Source organism: Chrysemys picta, chromosome 4 (assembly GCF_011386835.1).
Source record: "Chrysemys picta bellii isolate R12L10 chromosome 4, ASM1138683v2, whole genome shotgun sequence".
Taxonomy (NCBI): domain Eukaryota; kingdom Metazoa; phylum Chordata; order Testudines; family Emydidae; genus Chrysemys; species Chrysemys picta.
The window spans coordinates 33,264,183-33,286,770 of record NC_088794.1 but is presented as its reverse complement, the minus strand read 5'-3'; the positions used below and the strand labels follow the sequence as shown (position 1 = coordinate 33,286,770).

General features: G+C 41.9%; 1 protein-coding gene across 47 annotated transcripts in view; it reads right to left on the bottom strand.

Moving 5' to 3' along the window:
* The window catches only part of PPP6R3 (protein phosphatase 6 regulatory subunit 3), a 131,460-nt gene that overhangs the window by 34,725 nt on the left and 74,147 nt on the right, over window positions 1–22,588 (bottom strand). For 20 of the 47 annotated variants that reach the window (XM_065594610.1, XM_065594617.1, XM_065594618.1 and 17 more), the window contains 6 exons: window positions 21,029–21,178; window positions 20,198–20,262; window positions 12,180–12,295; window positions 10,648–10,733; window positions 4,930–5,016; window positions 708–805 (listed from right to left, as the gene is read on the bottom strand). In XM_065594610.1, coding sequence (XP_065450682.1) covers window positions 708–805; window positions 4,930–5,016; window positions 10,648–10,733; window positions 12,180–12,295; window positions 20,198–20,262; window positions 21,029–21,178 — 602 coding nt within the window. The remainder of the gene's footprint in view (window positions 1–707; window positions 806–4,929; window positions 5,017–10,647; window positions 10,734–12,179; window positions 12,296–20,197; window positions 20,263–21,028; window positions 21,179–22,588) is intronic. The other 27 variants (XM_065594631.1, XM_065594625.1, XM_065594630.1 and 24 more) reach the window with 2 other exon arrangements.

Below are 22,588 nucleotides of genomic sequence, written 5' to 3'. Positions count from 1 at the left end.
TCAACCTCAATTAGTTTCCCCTACCTTACTGTAGCTTGTCCTACAAAATAGTATCAATAATCAGTATGACAACACTAATCTGCCTTTAATATTTAACTGCTGTCTTGGATTCTTTTCAAAGTTCTTCACTTACATTTCTACAGTTAGGGTATCTCTGAACTGCTTTGCTCTTCACCATAGATAGATTTATGAAGCCCTTCCTTACTGTCCCCTACAGAAAAGAACACACATGGATGTGTTGCTCCTGCCAACTTGGCCAGGAAAAGTAAATTTATGCTATGCACCATGGTGTAGAATATACCCCATGTCTATCTCCTATGCCTAAAAACTATCCCACCTATGAATTCTGCCCACACCAGAGCCATGTGCCAATGGTCTTGTGAATAAGAGAACAGATCCATAGGTTAAGTCTGACATTAAGAGATCTAATTATATAGTCACAAGCAATGTGTTCTCTTATGTAGCTACTGTGGGTTGGGGGGAGGAAAGAAATAGTGTTGCTCTGAAAAATTGCTCAGGGAAGCTAATCTGCTCTTCCTGGAGCACTCAGTGTAAGAACTGACCACGTTAGTGCTGATAAACAAAGCCAAATGCAGACAGCTCGGCATCAGTCAAGGCTGCAATTAATCACTGGGACACAGTCAAATGTGAAATGATGCAATAAAGAAGAAAATCCCAAGTTAAAACCAGCATAAAGTCATACTCACTTCCCGATGTCATCTTGATCGGCAAACTTCTCATCGTTGAAGCCAAACTGGTCAATAAAATTGGACGTCATTTGTTGCATCTGATAATCAGAAAAGGCCTGGCAATCCCAGGACCAACGACAGTGATATAAAGATTCTAATAATACTCTGAATACTATTTGCCCATTTTGCTCCAGAAATAAATTTTGTTAATCTAAACACAGGGGATTATAAAAAGTTAATTTGTTTTAAATCTATAAATTATCTCAGCCACTGAATATACACTGACCCACATTTGATGGCTTTGATGCCAGCTTGGTAGCAGCTCTAATAGGAAAGTTAATCTTCACTGTACATGTGGTCTTAAATACCACTTTTCCAAATGCATTTCCCAGGACACACTGTATGACAGGACAGCTTATTAGGTACAGGAGAAAAGCTGCCTTCAACCTTGTCAACATGAAACTTTTAAAACCACATGACTCATGGAAGAGGGGAGAGCAGGGCATTGTTATAAATAGGAAAAAAATGTGTGGGTAAGAAGTTATCAATCTCAACTACAAGATCTAACAGTATCTCTCGATTACCCAAAAGAAAACACAAGTGGAAACCAAAAGAGTTAATGCAGACATACCACACATCTAAATTTAATGTTGCCAACTCTCACAATTTTATCAAAAATCTCATGAGATTTGGGGGGTTTAAGGTTCTTTTTGTTTTTAAATAAAGTCTCAACTGACCTCAGATTACTGGCTTTAAAACTTGTGAAATTTCCCTTATTTAAAATAACTATTATTTTCAGTGGGGCTGAAGCCAAACTGCTCTCTGCCAAAACAGTCACCATTCTCTACAGACTTTGCATGTTGAAGGGAGACTGCAAACTCATTGTTTTTAATGAAACTGAACCCAGGTTACCCTCAGGGAAAATAGCCGCTCTCTGGACTGTGTGGTTAGTCAGCTAGACAGGACATGGAAATATGGGAAGCCAGAGATGGCCTAAAAAGGAGCAGGTGAGCAAGGTGCTGAGAAGGTAAGGTATAGAGGAATAGGTGATGGCAGAGGGAAAAAAAATACAGGGTTGGGTTGGGGAGAGGAAATTAGGGAGGAGCTTGGAGGAAGCTAAAACAGGGCAGTGATGAGGAAGGAGAGGGATACAATGGCAGCTTTCCACACTCCTGGGATTGGGAGTGAATAAGGGGAACCTCCATCCAAGCAGCCACTGGAGAAGCCTGCCTTTTTGCATGTGTTTCAGGTAGAATTTTGACTGAAACATTCACAAGTGCCAATCAATCCCTCAAGTCTTTTACAGTAAACAGCACTACGTTGGGCAAAACATATGGCTGGCCTAGTAATATTAGACCTTTGTTCTTCCTGCGCTGACTGTCCATATCAAGCATTATTGGGTTGTAGAAAGGCACTAAACACTTCCTCTGTAAAGTACTTTGATAGCTATGGATGAAGAGAACTTATTACTGAATGCATGTGGATGAGACGACATTCATAAAGGTGTTATGTTAATGATAAATGGAATGATGAAAGAACTAAATTAATGGTGAAAAGTCAATTCGATTTTTAAAATTCTACCAGTTTTCAAGTGAAATAAGTGCAGGCAGCAACTTCTGTTTTATCAAATATATACGTCATCCTAGTGACAGTATCTTTTAAAGCCTAATAGTGGGAAAGAGCGCACTAGAGAAGCGTTCCAAGCAATAGTCAGCCAAGAGTCAGAACCTGCTGACATTTTGACAGGCCAAAGGCAAGTTTTGCAAGGTGGAAAATGAATGCAATCACTGACATACTTCTGCTTGTTGCCCTTAAAATAAAGGGATCGGCAGAAAGATTTACAGCATGAGACCCTTCTTGGGGGTACCACCTCTAGGGTTTGTCATGAACTTCCCTAAACAAAGCTCATCAAGCAAGAGGGGGTGTGTGTCAATTTTACCTTTAAAAATGCTAAAAAAGGTAGCAGAGCAGGTCTAACATCTTTATGGCATCATAAATTAAGTTAGAAGTCAGGTGTGAAAAGTTATGAAACATGTCTGAAGATTTACTTTATAAAAAGGAATGGATTTCTCCAGCCAACAAAGAAAAACATTTTGCCTGCACAGGCTATGTAAATACAGTTAAAAACGGTTGGCAAGTAAAAAAAAAAGTCACCTAAGTGATTATAAGCATTAATTTCTTAACCAGGGCCCGTAAAGAAAATTTGCAAAAGACCTCTTTTGCCTGAGTCATCATGATCAAATCTACTTTAGGTGTTATCTAGGGCAGCCTGAGATTTTACGTAGGTCTTTGAAGATAAATTTGGAGAGATTTCCATTAAAAGGAAAACACCACTTTTCATATTCAGTTATGCAGACTTGCATTTATTCCTTAACTCTGCCTACAGCAGCAACTTTCTGGAGATCTCGACACTGCACAAACATCAGCACAGCTCCTCTGGTGCTAGCAATTGTAGGAGCATTAGTGTACACTGGTTGGTTGTCAGAATTTTTACCACTATGTCATCTAACTTTGCTCACAGCAGGTCCAGACAACACAATAGTAAAAATGCCAGCAGCTGGTCTACAGTATCACTCCCACTCTTACCAGCACTAGATTAGATGGAGTCTTAAATTTTGCCCAAAGAGCTCAATGTTTATGATTACTTGTGTGTGCATTACAAATGAAATCTTTCCTGTCGCATGCTTTGCAAATTGGGAGAACCAATTTCCAGTTATGAGGCAGCAGACTCTCCCCCTAATATTTAAAATAAGGAAGGTCTTTCAAAAAAACTGTCCTGAGAATGAATTAATGAAAGTTTCTTTCAAAATGACAGTTTTAAAATTATTTCTGACGACTGAACTGACTGAGGCATTCCACTGATCAGAGATCAACAGAATGAAGACACTTCTGGACTGAGAATTCTTCATTAGAGAGAAATCGAAAATTAGAATGGGACTTAGTAAGGAAGCTGAAGAAAAGAAAGCTGGAGGCTGCCTGTTTTAGTCTGGGCCTCAGTAAAGCTGGCAAACAAAGCAAACCCACCTAAGAAAGGTTAATAGGTTCCCAGAAGATCAGAAGAGTGGAAGGAAAAGACTACCAGTGCGCTAGACATTACAGTGCCTCCACTTATTCTGGAAAACTGATCTGCTCTTCCTCACAATGGTGTCTCCAGTCTACTGTCTTTCACGTCATACTCCGCTTTCTACAGAAGACAATACCAAGGTACAGTTCTCTATTCTATTGTCAAGCCTCATGACAAACTCTGCTAAGACACTAAAAATATTGTGTTCCACCATTACCCCATATAGCATGCAACAGCAGTGGTCCATCTGCAGTTCTCTGTTGGATTAACTACCTAAACACATGCAGTTGCTGTGACAGTCTAGACAGAGCTCACACTAAAGAATACAGTCAGAAGATGGTGCTTGAAGACTATGAAGGGCTTTCTAAAAGATTCCACGTTCCTACAGAAGCTGCTACCTTGCTGAAGACACCAACCCCATCAAATCTAGATTGGTGCAACTAAGATGCAATAAATCACTGAAATATCAGACATGAAAAAGTTAACTATAGTTTCTAAAATTAACAAAAACCTCAACCAAACTTTTGGAACAACTGCACTTTATATAAATGATAAAGGTATATAAACTTTAAGAACTACAGATTGTAGTACTTGGGTTGAGGCAGTTACAAACAGCTAATGGTACAAGCAGCGATTTAAATAACTTGTTTAGTAACTTGAATCTATAGCACCTTCAGGATTGGAGATCTAAATCAATGTACACTGTATGCAGATTTTGACAACTTTCACTTTCCTCCAGTGCCAACAGAGGAATAAAGAAGACGTACATTGCAAATGGAATGAGGCTAGTACGGAATAGCTGTCACCCTTCACCCATCAAAAATGGCAAAGTATTAAAAGTGCTTCCAAAAACTATTTTCTAAATGAAAGTGCTAACTCAAGTAGACCGCTATACAGTTAGTTGGTGCTCTGAAAAACACCACTCACTTGTGTGGCATTACCATATTAAATCCTGTAACACTGTCAATTAGCAAACTATAAATATGTATAGAACTTTAAACTGCACACTACCTACATTTTTTTTTAATACACTTTCCAGTTTCACCACCGAATTCTCCAAATGGTGTTTTGCATCAAATGCAACCACCCATCCCCAAATACAAAAATCCCACAGAAAAGCTACTTTTACAAAGAAGGCACACCTGTGAACAACACTGTTAAATGAATTTAACTCACTTGCTGCAAAGAAGAATCCTGTGAAAAACCAGTTTCTTTAAAGTCAATTTCGTCATCGCTGGATGAATGAATGTGGCAGGTAGTAACCTAGACAAAAAAGTTTAGACACCTATTTAATTAAACAAAAGACTTAGTGTAAATTAGAATTATTATGCAAGGTCATTAATTTCAGCACAAAAATATGAACTAGAAGATTTTTAGCCCAGCAAACACACTATTTCAACTGTAAATGCATATATTTCATCCACTAACATTATATTTGCATGTCACCAGTCATTACATTTAGTGTTTGACACTTTTGGTGAATAATTCCATCTTTAACACCTAGCAAAACTAACTCTAGAGTTCCTTCAGTGGATGCTACTTAATAGGTCCAAACTGGCCAAACAGGACAACACAGGAATAAAACTGTATCTTACCATTTAGATACAATATGAAATTATTCTGGTTAATAAGGAAGTTCTTCAGTGAAGGTGTGCTTACTAACAATTCTACCAATTAAGTGTAGTAGTCATCCACTGTGAATCAAAACACTTTTTACCCAGTTACAGCACTATACAGCTGAATAAGAACACTGCTTTTGAGGGTGGAAGCTGAATTTGCTTTCCACTGAAGCACTGGCCACTGCTGGAGTCAGCCCGTCTTGCCTCACCAGTGTCCAATATAGCAATTGTTATGTGCCCATAAATCTGGAGACGATTTAACAAGGGGGAAAAAAACAGATGTAAAAAACCAAAACCCCACATTTTTACAGTTACACATCAGGGTCTTGATCCTCAGAAGTGCTGAGTGCCCACAACTCCTAATTAATTCTCAGAACCTGGTAACTTTACTAAGATCAGGCTTAGTAATGCTTTCTACGAAAACTAAAACACTGTATAGCGCAGTTGTTTTCAACCTGTGGTCTGCGGACCCGTGGGGGTCCACAGACTGTGTCTAAGGGGGAGAGCCAAAACTAGGCATTTTAGTGTCCGAGGTGAGCAAGCACATTTGCGCCCCCTGCCATTTTTCATTATTTTCCCACCCCATTTGTTCACCTTCATGATTTTGCACCCTGGGCAGCTATTCCACTCTGGTTAAGGCCCTGCTAAGGGGTCCGCGAAAGGTGACTATGAAAATAAAGTTTCAAATCCAAGAAAAGGTGTTCCGTTTATCTGATAAAAGGTGTGTGAATACCCCCACCTACAGGTCAAACCCCAGAAGTGTTGTCATTACTGGAGAAGCCCACAGTTTAGTGTCCTCTCTCTCACTCGGTGTCAAATGCTGTGCTGAGAACATGCAATGTTTATAATTGCATTTTGTTCAATCAGTTTTCAGTCTATGATTTTTACAGTAGGAGCCAACAGACCACAGGTTGAACTTCCAAAGGGGTCCAGCACCTCCATTCAAACTTTAAGGGTCAGCAATGAAAAAAGGTTGAAAACCCTGGCATAGAGAAAAGGGACCAATTCTTTTATTTGTTATTTTGAAACAAATTATCCACTTTCTAAAATAAATATGACAGCCTAAAAAAGAGTACCTTTAACATTCAATTCACGCATAACAAATCAGTTTCACCCCCTAAAAACTACCCATAATCTGAGATCAAAGAAAGAATTATAGAAGTGTAGAAATAAAACAGCAAGATTTTTCTGTGCAATGTTTTTGAATTCACGGCCCCACAGGGGAATGGAATACTACTTGTTTTAAACAACTTAAGTAACCAAATGAATCTTTGGAACAATTCAACAGTAAACTGCAAATTACTTATAAATTATAGTGTGGATTGTGCATATAGCATATTTTTCAGTTGAAAAATTCTTTTAGGCCTCAATTAGGCATTATAATATGGAACTGAGTAAATCATGTCATCTGATCTTGCTTTCTAGTCTACCAAAACCATCTGTTCAGGATTAAAGACAATCCCAATCACTTTTGTTCAACTTCAGGTTTCTTAAATTCTAACTAGTAAATCTGTAAATAACAGGTAACTAAAACACAAATAAAATCAAACCAAAGTAAACACTTGAGGATTTAAGTCAAAATTCCAGCTAACTGAATGAGCGGTAATTTAGGCATATCTGCAAGAAAAACACTTCAGGATTCTTATCAAGTTCTTATCAAGCTACTGTCTGTGTTAAATGAAGTACTAGATTAAAAGACCAGTATCTGAACTCTTTCTCTAGTAGTTATCAAAGACAATAGCAAAACAGTTTTTACAGTTTGAGAAGAAAAATTAGAAGCTACTAATGTTGTTTACAAGTACCCATTGTGTATTCACTACCAGTTCTAATGTCTTTCTTCTTGAGATTTTTCATGTCTCATGAATGGAGCAATTTACCATTAGAATACACAAATTAATCTTTAAATGCCTACCTTTTCTCCATAGAAATCTAGTATATTAACCAATTTATTGAGCTAAAAAAAGTCAGTATGGCCTACTAACAATCACTATCATCATAAGACTAGGCTTGGAAGGATTAGATTTCTTTTTTAAAATCAGTAAATGTCAGTAAACTGCAATTTCATTACACACAAACCAATGAAAAAATATTTCTATTAATAAACAAAATTTACAGATAGGCAAATTAAGAAAAATGCTGCTGAGAATTTGGAGCTGAATTTAAGGACATTTATGTTCTATATTTAGACATATGATGGTGATAATTTGTGTTCTAACGGTTACGAAGTTTCATCTTTTTGAAGCTCAGTATTTTTCATTTAATTGTCTGATCCCCCCCTTGTCCAACCCTTCCATAATTTACCAAAACTGTGAAAATTTAAAGAGAGAATTGGAAAAGAATGCTTAAAACCCACCATTTTGCACAACTGTGAAAACTGAAATTGATTAAAAAGTTAGAAAAGCTTAAAAATATAGACCTTATCCACTACACTGGGGGGAGAGGTATATATGCTGGAGAGTAGGGATAGGGTCCAGAGTGACTTAGACAAATTGGAGGATTGGGCCAAAAGAAATTTGATGATGTTCAACAAGGACAAGTGCAGATCCAGCACTTAGGAAGGAAGAATCCCATGCACTGCTACAAGCTGGGGACCAACTGGCTAAGAGGCAGTTCTGCAGAAAAGGACCTGGGGATTACAGTGGATGAGAAGCTGGATGTGAGTCAACAGTGTGCCCTTGTTGCCAAAAAGGCTAATGGCATATTGGGCTACGTTAGTAGGAGCATTGCCAGCAGATTGAGGGAAGTGATTATTCCCCTCTATTTGGCACTGGTGAGGCCACATCTGGAGTACTGCGTCCAGTTTTCGGCCCCCCACTACAAAAAAGATGTGGATATATTGGAGAGTCTAGCAGAGCACAATGAAAATGATTAGGGGGCTGCGGCACATGACTTACGAGGAGAGGCTGAGGGACCTGGGCTTATTTAGTCTGCAGAAGAAAAAAGTGAGGGGGGATTTGAAAGCAGCCTTCAACTACCTGAAGGGGGGGGTTCCAAACAGGATGAACTAAGGCTGTTCTCAGTGGTGGCAGATGACAGAACAAGGAGCAATGGTTTCAAGTTGCAGGGGAAAGTCTAGGTTGGCTATTAGGCAAAACTATTTCACTAGGAGGGTGGTGAAGCACTGGAATAGGTTACGTAGGGAGGTAGTGGAATTTCCTTAGAGGTTTTTAAGGCCTGGTTTGACAAAGCCCTGGCTGGGATGATTTAGTTGGGGGTTCGTCCTGCTTTGAGCAACAGGGGGTTGGACTAGATGACTTCCTGATGTCTATTCCAACCCTAATCTTCTAGGATTCTATGATACTATGATTCTTAAATTATTTTTAAAAAGTCAAATTAAATAAACCAGCCTAAATAAGACATGAGTGAATCACTACAACTGCAGAAACACTAAGTTACTCACTGTAGCCAATTTCCGACTTATGGTGTATAAGACGAGAGAGGCTGGGTTCACTTTCCTTAACTAGTTAAGATTTTCAAAATAAGAATTGTGTTAAAGGCCCCAAAGTAATAATGTAAGAAAGGCTTTTTATTTTTGATGGAAGGGATACCATAATCATGAAAAATTGGAGATCTTTACGATGATTAGTTATTTCAATGAACTTCCAACAGCAAACTTGCTTAAAAGTGCTATTTTAATTAGAGCTTATGTCAGACCAGTTAGTGTACCTGGAGAGATCAGACCCCCATTTGTGAGAGACTTGCAGTTGTCAGAATCAAGGGGATCTACTACAGAAGAGCTAGGAGTCTTGCAGTTAATTCAAGAAACTTAAACTGAATGTGAGACGGTTCAGCATTAAACTTTGCTGGCCCCACTTTGACTGGAATTCTGTTGGATACAGTTTTAAAAGGAATGGGGCATATCTATATCAAAGAAAGTTAATAATCCAATATTCTACCTGGCTTAAAAATTTAGACTGACCTAGAGAAAACTTGTAAGAAAACCTGCTGGAGGCTCTGACCGCACAACACTAGTAATCTATATTTTGGATTAATGTTTCTCAGATTAGGTTATTATTAATCATGGCAGATTGTTTTACCCCAGGATCAAGAAAAAGCTTTTCTCAAACAAAGAAATTTAATGGTTCCACACATTTACCTAAACCATGCAACATTTCTAAATGTCAGGAGGCTATCAAGGTAAGTTGGATCAGAATCACACTGCAGACCTGTGGGCCATTTCCAATAAGGCTATAGATCCAAAAAAAATCATGTTTCTTCCCCAGTAGGATGCATTGTTTTCTTGAATAAATATCCAATGCAGTTCTGACTAGTATCCATTACAGATATCAGAAAACCCCATGAATTCATTGTTTTTATGCCTTTGTTAGGCAACTCTAGGGTTCTAAATTATTTTTATATCACACATGGCCTTCTGCTGCGAATCTTGCATTGTTGTACTCTCACGTGAAAATTTTAATAAATTAAGAAGAGATTTAACAATCTTTATTCATTTTTTGGTCCAAATTAGTGATGTATAATTGCCACTTAGTGAACCCACAAATAAACCAGTGATTCTTGGAGAAATTTAAAAAAAACAAAAACACAATTATAATGAGGCCTAAGTAGGCAACCACCTCAGTTAAAAAAAAAAAAAAAAACACGTGTGTCCTATTTTGAATTGAGGGACCTGACTGCTGATACACTTGACGCTGACTTTAAATATAACAAACAGAAAATGCTGCCTCTGTTTAAGACTATTTCTGCACCTCACAATTAGATGTGTTTAGCCTTTAAAAGGCCAATGTAATCTCTGAATCATTCAGTGCAGAACAGAATAGTCATAACAGGACTGTAATCAAGGCAAAATTATATTTCTTCATTAGAAGTGAGGTAGGTATTTGTGTGCATCGTTCAATGATGCAGGAAGCAGTTTCACTTTAACTGTATGTAGGCTTGCTTACATACTGCATATGAAAACCCCCAGCTTCAGCAATTTTAGTCTCAATTCTTCAAGCAGTTTTGGACTTGCAAAGACCCCAAAGTGACATCTTCCTGTTGGGTGGTGCTTTAAGAGTGAGGTGCAATACAATATGAGCCAAACTCCAAACACCCTTGCAAAACCATATTAAATTGTCAATAAGGCAGCCATATTTGCAAAGGAAACAGGGAGGTGCCAATTCCACAGTGCAGCTACTGGAGAGGTTTGCAGACATTCTGTCTGAGAAGCATGATGGCTGAAAAGGCTGCAGTGCAACTGTATCCCTGACACATGGGAAGGGAAAAGGATGCCCTTATAATTGCAGTAACTTTTCAAACTTCATCTTACAAAACCTACTAGATCCACTGTGTTCCTTTTGTTAGTTTCTCCTAAGGAGTTTGTACAGAAGGTCTCCCATCGCTCCCTGACATCATCTGGAAGCTCTAGAGTAAAATGGAGGAAAAAAGTTTTAGTAGCAATATCACTCAAGGCAGTTAGTTTTCACTCTCTTCTCAGCTCCCAAAATTAAACTTGCAAAAAATCACTGCAGAACATGTTCTGCTATACATACAATTGAAAATTTCCTCAGGTATTGTTTATTCTAACAAGGTGTGGTTTTCAGGCAGACATTTCCAGTCTATTAGATGACAATCTCAATGGCTCACCGGTGCAGTAAGCCTGTAACTGTACAGGAGTATAAGGAATGTGGGAATAACCTCGAGCACGTGAGGACTTGGGAAAGATTAACACTGCATGAAAGAACACAAGGGATAGCTGAGACTGAGAAGGCCTATGCTGGAGAGTAATTATTCTAGAAGTACCTGTGTAAATAAGCCATTCTCCAGAAGAAGATACTTGATTCAGTGTAGTTTTCATTAGGGCAGGCCACCAGTGTTCGCTCTAATTTTTCCCCACATGTGCAGAATGAATTTTGTTATGTGCACCAGTATGGAGGAGATATGTAACGTATCACCTTCACATTGGTGCACATAACAAAATTAATGTGGTAGAGGTGGGGCCAAGGGGTTTGGAGTGTGGGAGGGGACTCAGGGCTGGGACAGTGGGTTGAGGTGCAGGGGTGTGAGAGCTCCAGCTGGGGGTGTGGGCTCTGGGGTGGGGTGGAGATGAGGGGCTCAGGGCTGGAGGGGTGTGTGAGGGCTCTGGGGTGGGGCCGGGGATGAGGCGTTTGGGGTGCAGGGTGCCCCAGGGCTATGGCAGGGAGTGAGGATTCCTCCCAGCTCTCTCTCTCTCTCTCTCTCCACAGCAGCATCTGGGCTGGGAAGGGAGAGGCACCTCTCCCTGCTGCAGCAGCTCCAGGACTGGGGCCATGGGATAGGTCCCTCTCCCCCAGCCACGGCAGGTCGAGGGGTGGGCTGGGGCCAGGAGATTGGCACCTATCCTCTGGCCATGGCAGTTGGGGGGGAGGGGTCAGGCTAGGTGGGGGCCGGGAGAGGAGCACCTGTCCCCCCGCCACGGCAGGTCCAGGCCAGAGCTGGGTTCAGGTTGGGGGAGGAGCACCTGTCCCCTGGCTGCAGCAGGTTCGCCGGGGCTGGGTTTCCTAAGCCCCTGCGCAGTGCTTAATAGGCTGCTGCGTGGCCACGCAGCTCACAGGGAATTTAGCAGGCAACCCCCACTCACATTTATTTTAAGAAGCCAGAGCACTGTTTCCCTAAGTTTGGGGAGAGCAAGTCATATATTTAAGGGTATCCTAATTTAATAGGTTACCTGAACTTGCACAAACAGTAAGCCGCTTCTTTCCAAAAGCTGTTTGTCCAAGGGAAAGAAGCAAAGCCCCTATTAAAAGCTGCCTTTTAAATACCTAGCATGATTTAATTGTACAAATCCAACTAACAGAATGGTGAAACAAACCTGCAGAAGTTTAATGTTACCTTTAATAAGCTGTTGTACTAGTGCGCTGTTTGGCCCCTTATCAGTACTGTGCACAATACAGTTAGCTATCCTTGTTAAATGACCCATATAACCATGCCGCCTTCCTCCTTCAGCCCTGAAAAAGAGAAGTTCAAATGTTCATCTTCCCAAATAGCTGTCTGTTGAAGTATTTTGTAGTTATGGAATGCTAAGCCTATAAATCCAAGGAAGCAACACAAAAAGTTAGACAAGTCAAGCGAGAAAACAAAGTACTTTAAATACTCATAAGGAGAATGAGTAATGTATACTTCAAACCAAAACGTTTTTGGGCTGCTAAAACATGTTTTTTGGGCTCCCTCTCTGAACTGTTTCTAAAATGCATAACGCTATCCATAAAGAAAGAGAAGCATGTTTAGTCATCAAGTTATTCTCCTGCTTCTACATAGTTTTGAGGGAAGTTCGTATGGTCAGAACAAGAGCGAAAATCCATTTAATATTAAATCCAATTTGCCAACAGGTTTGGAGAACCTACCTCACATAGGATGTTCAGACACCTTTCCTGCAAACTAATACTTAATACTTCAAAATATTCCAGAAAGGGAGTTTTGAGTCTCTAAAAGTGCTAAGACAATTCACTAATTCAGGCTACAATAAAATATTCCCAGATTTTGTAAACTCTGTCTCAGGGCTAGCCTAACACAAGGGCTAACAAACTTCTACGTACTAGATTAGTTGGGACTGTAGTTTGAGACTGGCATTCAGGACATTACTAGAAATTCCTAGGTCTTTGTCCAAAGTGTTCCGCTGCCAAAGCTAACGTGCCTGACAAGGAAGTGGAAATAGCAGCTCCCAGTATGACACCTTGCAGGGCTGAAGGATAACAGTTAAGACTAGCCGGAGCTGGCCTAGCCTTGAGAAACTGAAAGTTAGACAAAACATCTAGATCTGAGCTGCACTGCCAAATACCAGCAGCTGGTTGCAGGACAGGGATATCTGTCCTCAGTCTGGACATATTGGCTGCATTTGAGGAAAAGCGAGATTGGGTTAAGGAACCACTTGCCCGATTGGGCAGGCAGGCATCCAGTCTGCTATTCAAATGAGCTTCTCAGTTATAAAAGCAACTAGATGGGCAGCTCAGGAGAAAGAAAACTTACAAGCCATATCTTGCAAAAAGAGCTTGTCTACATAGGGACACTAAGGAAAATTAATCCAAATTAACTAAAGGTGTTAAAGTGGATTAGTTAAAATGCATTAAACCTGTGTGGAAACTGATGCAGAATTAAAGTGACCTTAATTAGGTTTTGTTTAATGAATTAAAGACTTGTCTACACTGTGCCACAATGCACACTACGGAGGTGTGAAAAGCAGAGTACACCAAAATGTTATGCTCTAACTGCCCCACATGGATGCTGCTGGCACAAACTAAAAGATGCGTAATTCACATTAACATAGCCCTGTTTGAAAGACTGCATTAAACCCCTATGTGGAGACATTCGGAACTGAAGTGGCCTTAATTCAATATAGCTTAATGCAGGGGTTCTCAAACTGTGGGTTGCGACCCCAAAGTGGGTCTCAACCTCATTTTAATATTAGACACCTTATTAAGAGTTACACTTTTATCAAAGTCTCTTAACTGATGCCCTTTCTTGATGTGAATCAAACCTGATTATAGTGAATATTTCACCACCCCAACCCACAATAAGAACCAAGACAAGATGTTCTCATGAGTCTTTTAGCTACAATTCAATCCAATTTAAAACTCATTTGGTCTTGCTTTTAAAGTTAATTGATTAAAGCACTGAGATCCACATGGAGTGTTGTCAGTTACTGTATTTAGAGAAGCACGACAAGCCCATCAATGGAGAAACACAGCCATCAAGCAGAACCTCCTTGAGCATTGTGAAAGCGGAGAAAATATTTAAGCATGGCAAGCTTAAGCACTGACATACACTGTGCGCACACTTGCAGCCAAGTGTGGTGTTCTTACAGAATTAATCTGCACAACATTTACTCCTGGGGGAATACTGCACATGCAAAGAATTTATGTCCCCTGCAAATTTCTTTGCTTCCCTGCAGAAAAATTACTCTCTGATGGGGAAGCAAAGGGAAGCCACAGGAGCGGTCAAGCAACCCTTCCTAGCAGTATGTTTTGGGTGCCAGCAGAGAGGTAGGACCTAAGGAAGCAGGAGGTGGACCTAAGGAAGACCCAGCTGGTGGCTCCTAAGGTGTGCAGGCTCAACTGCTAGTCCGGGCTGGACTAGGGAGGACGGGACTTCCTCTTCCCCTGGACAGCATTCGCGGCTAGGTCAGACCCACCCACAGATTTCTCCCCCAGCTGCAGAAAGCTCTGCAAACTCGCGCACCCTCTCCCTCTGCTTCCTGCACCCATCGCTCCTCAGCTGCAGGGGGAAGGATCTCTGTACAAGGAGCTGCTCCCTCATCTGCCCAAGCCCTGTGCATCCAGACGCCTTCGTACCCAGACCCTCCTGCCGAACCTAACCCCCCATCCCCTGCACTCAGAACCCTCCCGATGAGCCCCGAGCCACCCACACTCAGATCTCCACCCTACCAAGCCCCAACCAGTTGCACCTCAATACCCACCCCACTGAGCCCCACTCCCTCAGCATCTGGACCCCCACCTCACCCCACTGAGCCTCCCACACCCAGAGCCCGTTGAGCCTCAACCACCTTTACCTGGACCCCCTGCAGAGTCCCATTACTACTGCACCAAGAACCCCCCTCAACAAGCCCCTCTGCATCCAGATCCCCTCCACACCCAGATACCCGACTGAGCACAGAGGGGCGGGGCTCTGGGGTGTTTCTGGGGCAGGCCCCCTCCTTGCACTGTGTTAGGATTGGGTGCAGCCTCACTGCTGAGTCTGTCTGGGATGGGGGTGGAGGGAGCTGCACAGTAATCTCTCACTTCTGTGCAGCCAGTGGCCTGTGCTCCCCAGTGCCATGCTGGAGCCTCCACATTTATCTGACAAATAACATTTAAAGAATTTTGCAGCATTTTAAAATAGTGTACAGAATTTTAATTTTTTTGGTGCAGAATTTTTAATATTTTGGCACAGAATGCCCTCAGGCGTAAACATTATTCGGCTCATTGTTTTACCTCTCCCTTTCTATCTGGTGCTCTATAAATCCTACAGGAGTGATTGCTCAGGGTTTAGGATTTTTTTTATTTAATTTATTTATTTTTTGGTAATGAATTAAGGAGACTGAAGGCCTGAAGTGAGTGACTGCTTTTGTTTATTTAATTACCATTTCCTCCCTCTCCCTCATTCCTACAGTACACCTATCAGCCTAAAACATGTATAAATTAGCATAACAGATGACTTGTTATCCTTATAACTGTCCATATATGAGGCAGAGAAATGACCGGCAGTTTCTCTCCCCATTTAAATCATGGTCTATTTTGGCGGTTGGAGGTACTACTTCCTATTGTGGGTTTGGAAGTATTTGGATATCACGGAAATGGGCATAGTATGAAAACCTAACTAATAGCTGGTCTCTCATTTCTATCTATATCAAAAAGAGAAGCAGACTCCACAAGACCAGAGCATTTGGCCAGGAATAAAAACAAAGAAAGGAGGAAGAATATGGATTCAACATCAAAAAATGAGAGACTATGTTCTATTATAAAGACAAAAAGATTGTAGAAGTTAAAGAACCAAGCCAAGAACAGCTCCTCAGTAATTTTGCTTTATAGTGCATCCCCTCCCCCAAAACAACTCTCGTGAAGTTTAGATTGTAAGCGCTTGAAGGTCCTTGTCTGAAGTGTCAGGCATAATTTTTGGTGCTATATAAATAGTGTGTAATATTAATTAATTGGTGTCCTGTCACAGGATGTAAGTCTCACATTAGGCTCCCAATTTTAATAATCTTTAGGGGGGGGGGAACTTACTGAAGAACAAAAACTGGGATTTCTTTCGTTACATTTACTACAGCGTGCAATAAGAGTTAAAGATGGGTCTGCATATTTCTTACACGAGTCACTTCCATGTGTTCACAATACATTCTCCGTTCTTTACTGTAGTAGGTTACCAGCCACAGCTATGAAGCTGCTTTACAAGAAAAAGTCAGAGAACTGGCCTGTGTGCTAAATACTGGTTCATCTTTGAGAAAGTCTGCACATCTTTTAATGGGAGCTTGAGGTTAGTAGATCTGTAGGGAGTCATTTTCCATACTACTTCCTCATGAGAGTTCAGTGTCAACAACACTGTCAAACAAAGCACACCAAGATCTTTGCAGAATGAAAAGTTACTTAGCTTATACAGTAACTGAGTTCTTCAAAATATGGGTCTTTATTGGTATTCCACTGCTGGTATGCATGCGCTCCATGAGCCAAATACCAGAAGATTCTTGCCAGCTGTGTCCATTGGTCTGTGCCTGTGCCCTTTTCCTCCTCATGTGGTGAACTGAGGGCATAAGGAGTGGTGCAGACCAACAACTTCTACCACAAATAGCCCTAAGACTTCAAAGGGGGAGGGCAGTTGCAGAACAGAGATAAGAACCACACATCTTGAACAACTCCAATTACTATACAAGATAGGTAACATTCCTTCAAGTAATGGTCTATATGTGTAATTCCTGTGGATGACTAACAAGCAGTATTGATTAAGAAGGGGGGTGCAAAGACATCTGCTGCACCACCGATCAGAGGACTGCTCTGCTGAAGAAAGCATCAGATGAAGGAGCTTGCACCAGGCTGTAATGTCTTGTAAAGGTACGAACAGAGCCCCACATTGTCGCTTTACAGATTTTGAGGAGAGGGATGTCTTGAAGTGAACCTACTAATGCAGCCTCAACTTTAGTTGAGTGAGTCCGCACACAATGGTGGAGAAGGGGCATCGTTAACTCAAAGCAGGATGGAGCCCAAAATCCATTTGGAAAGGGTCAGAGGAGATAACTTCCCCTCCCTTACATTCCACAAAGGATTTAAATAGCACTTTGTCCTTTGTAGGTAGAAAGCCAAGGTCCAACAGATGTCCAGAGTGAAGTCTCCTATCCTTCACTGGTGCCATGAAGCTTTGGAAAGAAAACAGATTAAGAGAATATTCTGATTTAGATGGAACTCAGAGATTACATCAAAAATTCACTTCCAAAGTAGTCTTAGCAAAATTTTGTCTGTGGAAGAAAAAGTGTAAGGCAGATCAGCCAGGAGGGCCCCCAGCTTACCTACTCCTCTGGCTGAGGTGATATCAGCCAGAAAGGCAACCTTCATCGACAGATGAACATGATGCCAAGGGTTCACACAGTCTTTGTTAATGCTGACAGGACTAGACTGAGGTTCCAGTCAAGGTAAGTTTTGTTATCAGAGGTTCTAACACCAACACTATCTTTTAAAAAACATTCTTCACCCCTCTGGTTGTTCTCCAGAGGGTGACAGGTCTTGATAAGTGCTAAGTGCATCCACATAGAGCTAAGAGCTACTTCCAAAGTCTTTCAGGAGAAAAGGTAGTTCAAAATGACAGGGATGTTGTCATCTTTCGGGGTTATTAGACAATGTTGGTGCCAAGCCGAAAACTCCTTTCCACTTTTCTCTGTAGCACTTGTATGGAATCCTTCCTACTGTTGCTAAGGCCAGATTGTAATGCTTCTGAACATGCCTTTTCTAGGTTTGTTGCCCATCCAAATACCAGGCTATCAGGTGGAGGGATGCTGGAGTGGGATGTCTGATCTTGCCTCTGTCCTTCGTCAACAGGTCTGGGACGAGCTGAATATGGATGCATGGGCATGCTGATATCCGGTGAATGCTGGGAAACCAGAATTGCCTGGGCCATCTGGGAGCAAGTCAGAATCATTGATACTACCTGTTGCTTCACATTCCTCAGAACCTGAGGTAAAAGTGGAACATGTGGAAAAGTCTGTCAGTTGTCCTCCTCAGTTGGTCTTTAAATTGTCTGTAGTCATCACATGGTAATGAGGAGGTTGGTGCAACCACCTCGCCTGTGCTTGAAGATTCCAACCCCATTTGAGCTGGTGGTTCCTCCTCTTCCCTCCATTAGTTTTTGTGGTTCAGGATCTTCTCTGCAAAGGGAGGGCTGTCTGGATTCCCTGTGGTACTGTAAGAATTCAGGATGTCGCATGTATGGATCCCATGGACCCCAGTAAGGCTAACGTGAGGAGACAAAAGGGAACTGGGGTGGTCTCCATGGAGTAGCGTACCATTAGTTCTGAGGTGCACAATCTCTCTTATGAGATACAGACTATGCCCAAGAGACTCTGGATCCTCTGTCTGGACTGACCCCTTGTCTCAATGATGGCACTCGCCCCCTAACACTCATCAGATGAGGTAGCAGATTCAAAATCCATGGGCGGTGCCGTTGATCCTTGGATCCTTATACACCATCTGGTAGATGGTATCAGTGAGCGACACTCCCTTTCCTGCATGCCCTGGACCAATGGTGCGGAGATGTCCCTGTTCAGGATCTGTTCTGACAGGATTCCAGGTTAGTGAAGATGGCCATGTCCTCTGGGCAGCATACCTAGCCCTAGACTCAAGGGAATGGGATGGGCTCCCTTCTTTTCATGGCGCCGCCAGCATCAGTCTCATTGCAGTCTTTGGTACCAATGACTCATTACAATTGTGTGTAGGAGGTACCCACTTTTGTTTTTCTCTTGCCCGTACCAGGGATTGCCCCACCCCTACACATAGTGCTGGTTTCAGAGTGCTTTTGCCCATCAGAGCTGGGAGAATGGTAGCATTCTCCTTGTGAGATCCTAACACTCCTGTACCAGGGCATGGCCTCTCACTCAACTTGAAAGTGGTTGGAGAAGAGGCCCTCTTTTTGGATGAGAGCCTTTGCTCTACTCCTGTGAACCCCAGACCTGGAGGTCATAGTGCCAGGAATGGCACTTCTCAGTACCTCTTCCTGATGTACAGGAGGGTCTGATGGACCAGAGTTGGACCAAGGGCTCACATCAGGATCCGTTAGGAATTTCCAAACCCTATACTTATTGGACCAACAGGTTCAGTCTGGGAAAGATCAACATTGCCAGGGGAAGAAAAGTGTAAGGAATTGAAATCAGAAACTTAAAGGCCAACAGAAGCTCTAGTCCAAGTGTCAGTGTGCTTCCTTGCCCAAGTTATTTTACCAGCTTAACTTGTATTCTTTTTTATTCATGTACAAAAGATAATTACACCTCACACCTACTGACAAAAGGAGAAAAGCATGTTCAACATATTCCATGTTTGTTTATGCCTCTTGTAAAATTTGTTTTAAGGTGAGGTGGGGAAGAACACATTAGAGTAAAAGCTGTGTTATCCAGCACTTTACCAACTGGAAAGCTCTATAAACCAGCATTTCTGATCTTCATTGAAAGTCTGATTTATAGTCGGGCTGGCACGAGGCCAGCAAGCTCCCTACCTGACTCCACGTGGCTCCCTGGAAGGGGCGACATGTCCCTGCTGTTCCTAGGTGGAGGAACAGCCACGAGGGGGTCGGAGTGTGGGAGAAGTTGCGCGGCTCGGGCTGTGGGACGGAGTTTGGGTGCGGGAGAGGGCTCAGGGCAGGGGGTTCGGGAGTCGGAGGGCGGTGCTCACTTTGTTGCCGCTTGCAGGGAGCCGCCCATGTCCCTGTCGCTCCTAGACAGAGGCTAGGCAGCTCTGTGCACTGCCTCCACCCCACCCTGAGCACTGGCTCCGCTGCTCCCATTGGTCGGGAAATGCGGCCAATTGGAGCTGCGGGGGCAGCGCCTGAGGGGAGAGGCACGCCTCTGCCTAGGAGCAGAAGGGATGTCACCGCTTGTGGGGAGCCACCAGAGGTGAGCACCGCCTGGATCCAGCAGCCCACACCCCCTCCTGCCCCCGAACCTCCAGCTCTGAGCCCCCTCCTGCACCCAAACACTCTCCCTCTTAATTAACTGGAATTTTTGACTTACCGACACCCCCTCCCCATTCCCCCAACATGCTGGATAACAAAGCTTTTACTGTAGTAGACTCAATTCTAAACTGATCACGCACTGATCAGTTACATCAAATCTAATGTAGCACTTCAATTTCTGGGAAAGTAGTAAAGGCTTTGTTACTCACTGTTTCTTCTCATTCATTTCCCATGCTTCAAGTACTCGTTCCACTAATTGGCACTTAAGAAAAAGCTATTAAAAAAAAGTGTTTGCTTAGTGTTTCTAGAAGCTTAATTACAAAGTATCATATATTAAGATAATTTCAAATAGAAGTAGCAATTAGTTTCAGGCAGAAAACTATTAGATCACATAATGTGTTTTTAAGTTCACAAAACAAATCTCAAAGTGCATTAAGCCCTTTTCACTATATTAAAGACAAAAATTCTTGAGATCAGCACCTTACAACTCCTATTTAGGCACCTAAATGAGTGTTCAGGTCCCTTTGTTCTCAACACAATCTGCTGAGTACTGAACATTTTTGAAAATCTGTCCATAAGTGAACTATGAGCTATATTCAGAAAATCTATTTTCATGAATGACAAAATTAATAGTCCAGAACGTCCAGATTACCCTAACGTTGGGTCCCAAATCATACGTTTACAAGCCTCCCAGCAAACCAGAAAGGATTCTCTTCAGAGCTAGTCAAATCTACTCTTAAGTTAAACGGATTCCTCTTCAGACAGACCCAAGACACTAGTTGTCCCGCACAACAGTCTCATCCTAGGGATGGATGAGCTACTGCTGCAGCCCTCCCAGCCCCTAGCAGACTGGAGAGCAATCTACCATGCATCAACAAAACCATGCCTTCAACATGGGTAGTGAACTGTCACTAAATCTTTTTTTTATTCCATGCCTCTATTTAATAAGACACGGTTTTATTTCCACTAGAAAGAGAAACAGTTACAATAGTTAAGAACAAGGCTTACAATGTCAAAATGTCCACAAAAGCATAACTTACATGTTTCAGTAAGAGATTGTCCCCAATGGAGTCCTGATCTGTAATTGTGCCATTTTCTGTGCTCTCAAGGGGACTTGCAAGAATCAATGCAATACAGATTTCTACTTGAGTATGCAAGAAGTTATTCCATGTGTATTTAAAGAACATATCCTGCAAGACAAATTCAAAAGGATTTGATTACACATACTGGGGTCTTTTCACTGAACACAACAAGCAGCAGTGTAGTTCTAGAAAGTCAGACAGTAACTGGCAATCTCTTAAATACTTTAAAATTTTGTATATGGCTTAGATAGCAATTTATTGTTTTAGAAAGATAAATCTACACACATTTGGCACCTAAATAGCAATTTTACAACCCATAGTTGCCATATGATGTAGATCAGTACTGGTCAATTTATAGATAGGGAAATAGAGGGACAAAAGTGGAGTCAGAAAGACAACCCAGATGTCCATACTTCCAATCCTACCCTTCATTCCCTACAATACTTCCATATTTTTATGTTCAAGTACTGGCTACACAAAGGCACATAGTGAAAAAAATATACATTTAAATGTTAATTTTCTGTCTCTCTGATTTAGATCCATTATGTTTCTTATATGGAAACAAGAAATTCGGCAGCAGTCACTGGCAACATTCAGAATTATGAGAGAGTTCTTAGAAATACTCAATGATCTGAGATTTTTTAATAAAATTTAGCAATGCCATTATGTGTGACAGACATGGCATCTTCCTGTAATATACTTGAAAAACATTATTTAATTAAAATTAAGTAACTTGGAGTCCAAAAGGTACTCAGACTTTAAGGCCAGAAGGGACCATCATGATCATCTAGTCTGACCTCCGGCATACTGCAGACCACAGAACCTCACCCACCTGCTCTGGTAATAGACCCCTACCTCTCGCTGAGTTACTGAAGTCTTCAAATCATGATTTAAAGACTTGAAGTTACAGAGAATCCACTATTTACATTATTTTAAACCTACAAGCAACCTGTGGCCCATGACGCAGAGGAAGACAAAACACCCCCAGGGTCTACCAATCGACCCAGGACAAAATTCCTTCTCGACCCCAAATATGGCGATCAGCTAGACCCTGAGTATGTGGGTAAGACCCACCAGACACCCACCTGGGAAAGAAATCTCTGTAGTAACTCAGAGCCCTACCCGTCTAGTATCCCATCACCAGCCATTGGAGATGTTTGTTACAGATCGGCTACATGCCATTGTAGGCAGTCTCATCATACCATCCCCTCCATAAATGTATCAAGCTCAGGCTGGACGTCAGTTTTTTTGCCCCCACTGCTCCCCTTGGAAGGCTGCTCCAGAACTTTACTTCTCTGACAGTTAGGCCTGGTCCCCACTAAGTCCCCACTTCGGACTAAGGTACGCAAATTCAGCTACGTTAATAACGTAGCTGAATTCGAAGTACCTTAGTCCGAACTTACCGCGGTCCAGACGCGGCAGGAAGTCTCCCCCAGTCGATGCCACGTACTCCTCTCGGCGAGCTGGAGTACCGGCGCTGACTGTGAGCACTTCCGGGATCGATCCGGGATCGATTTA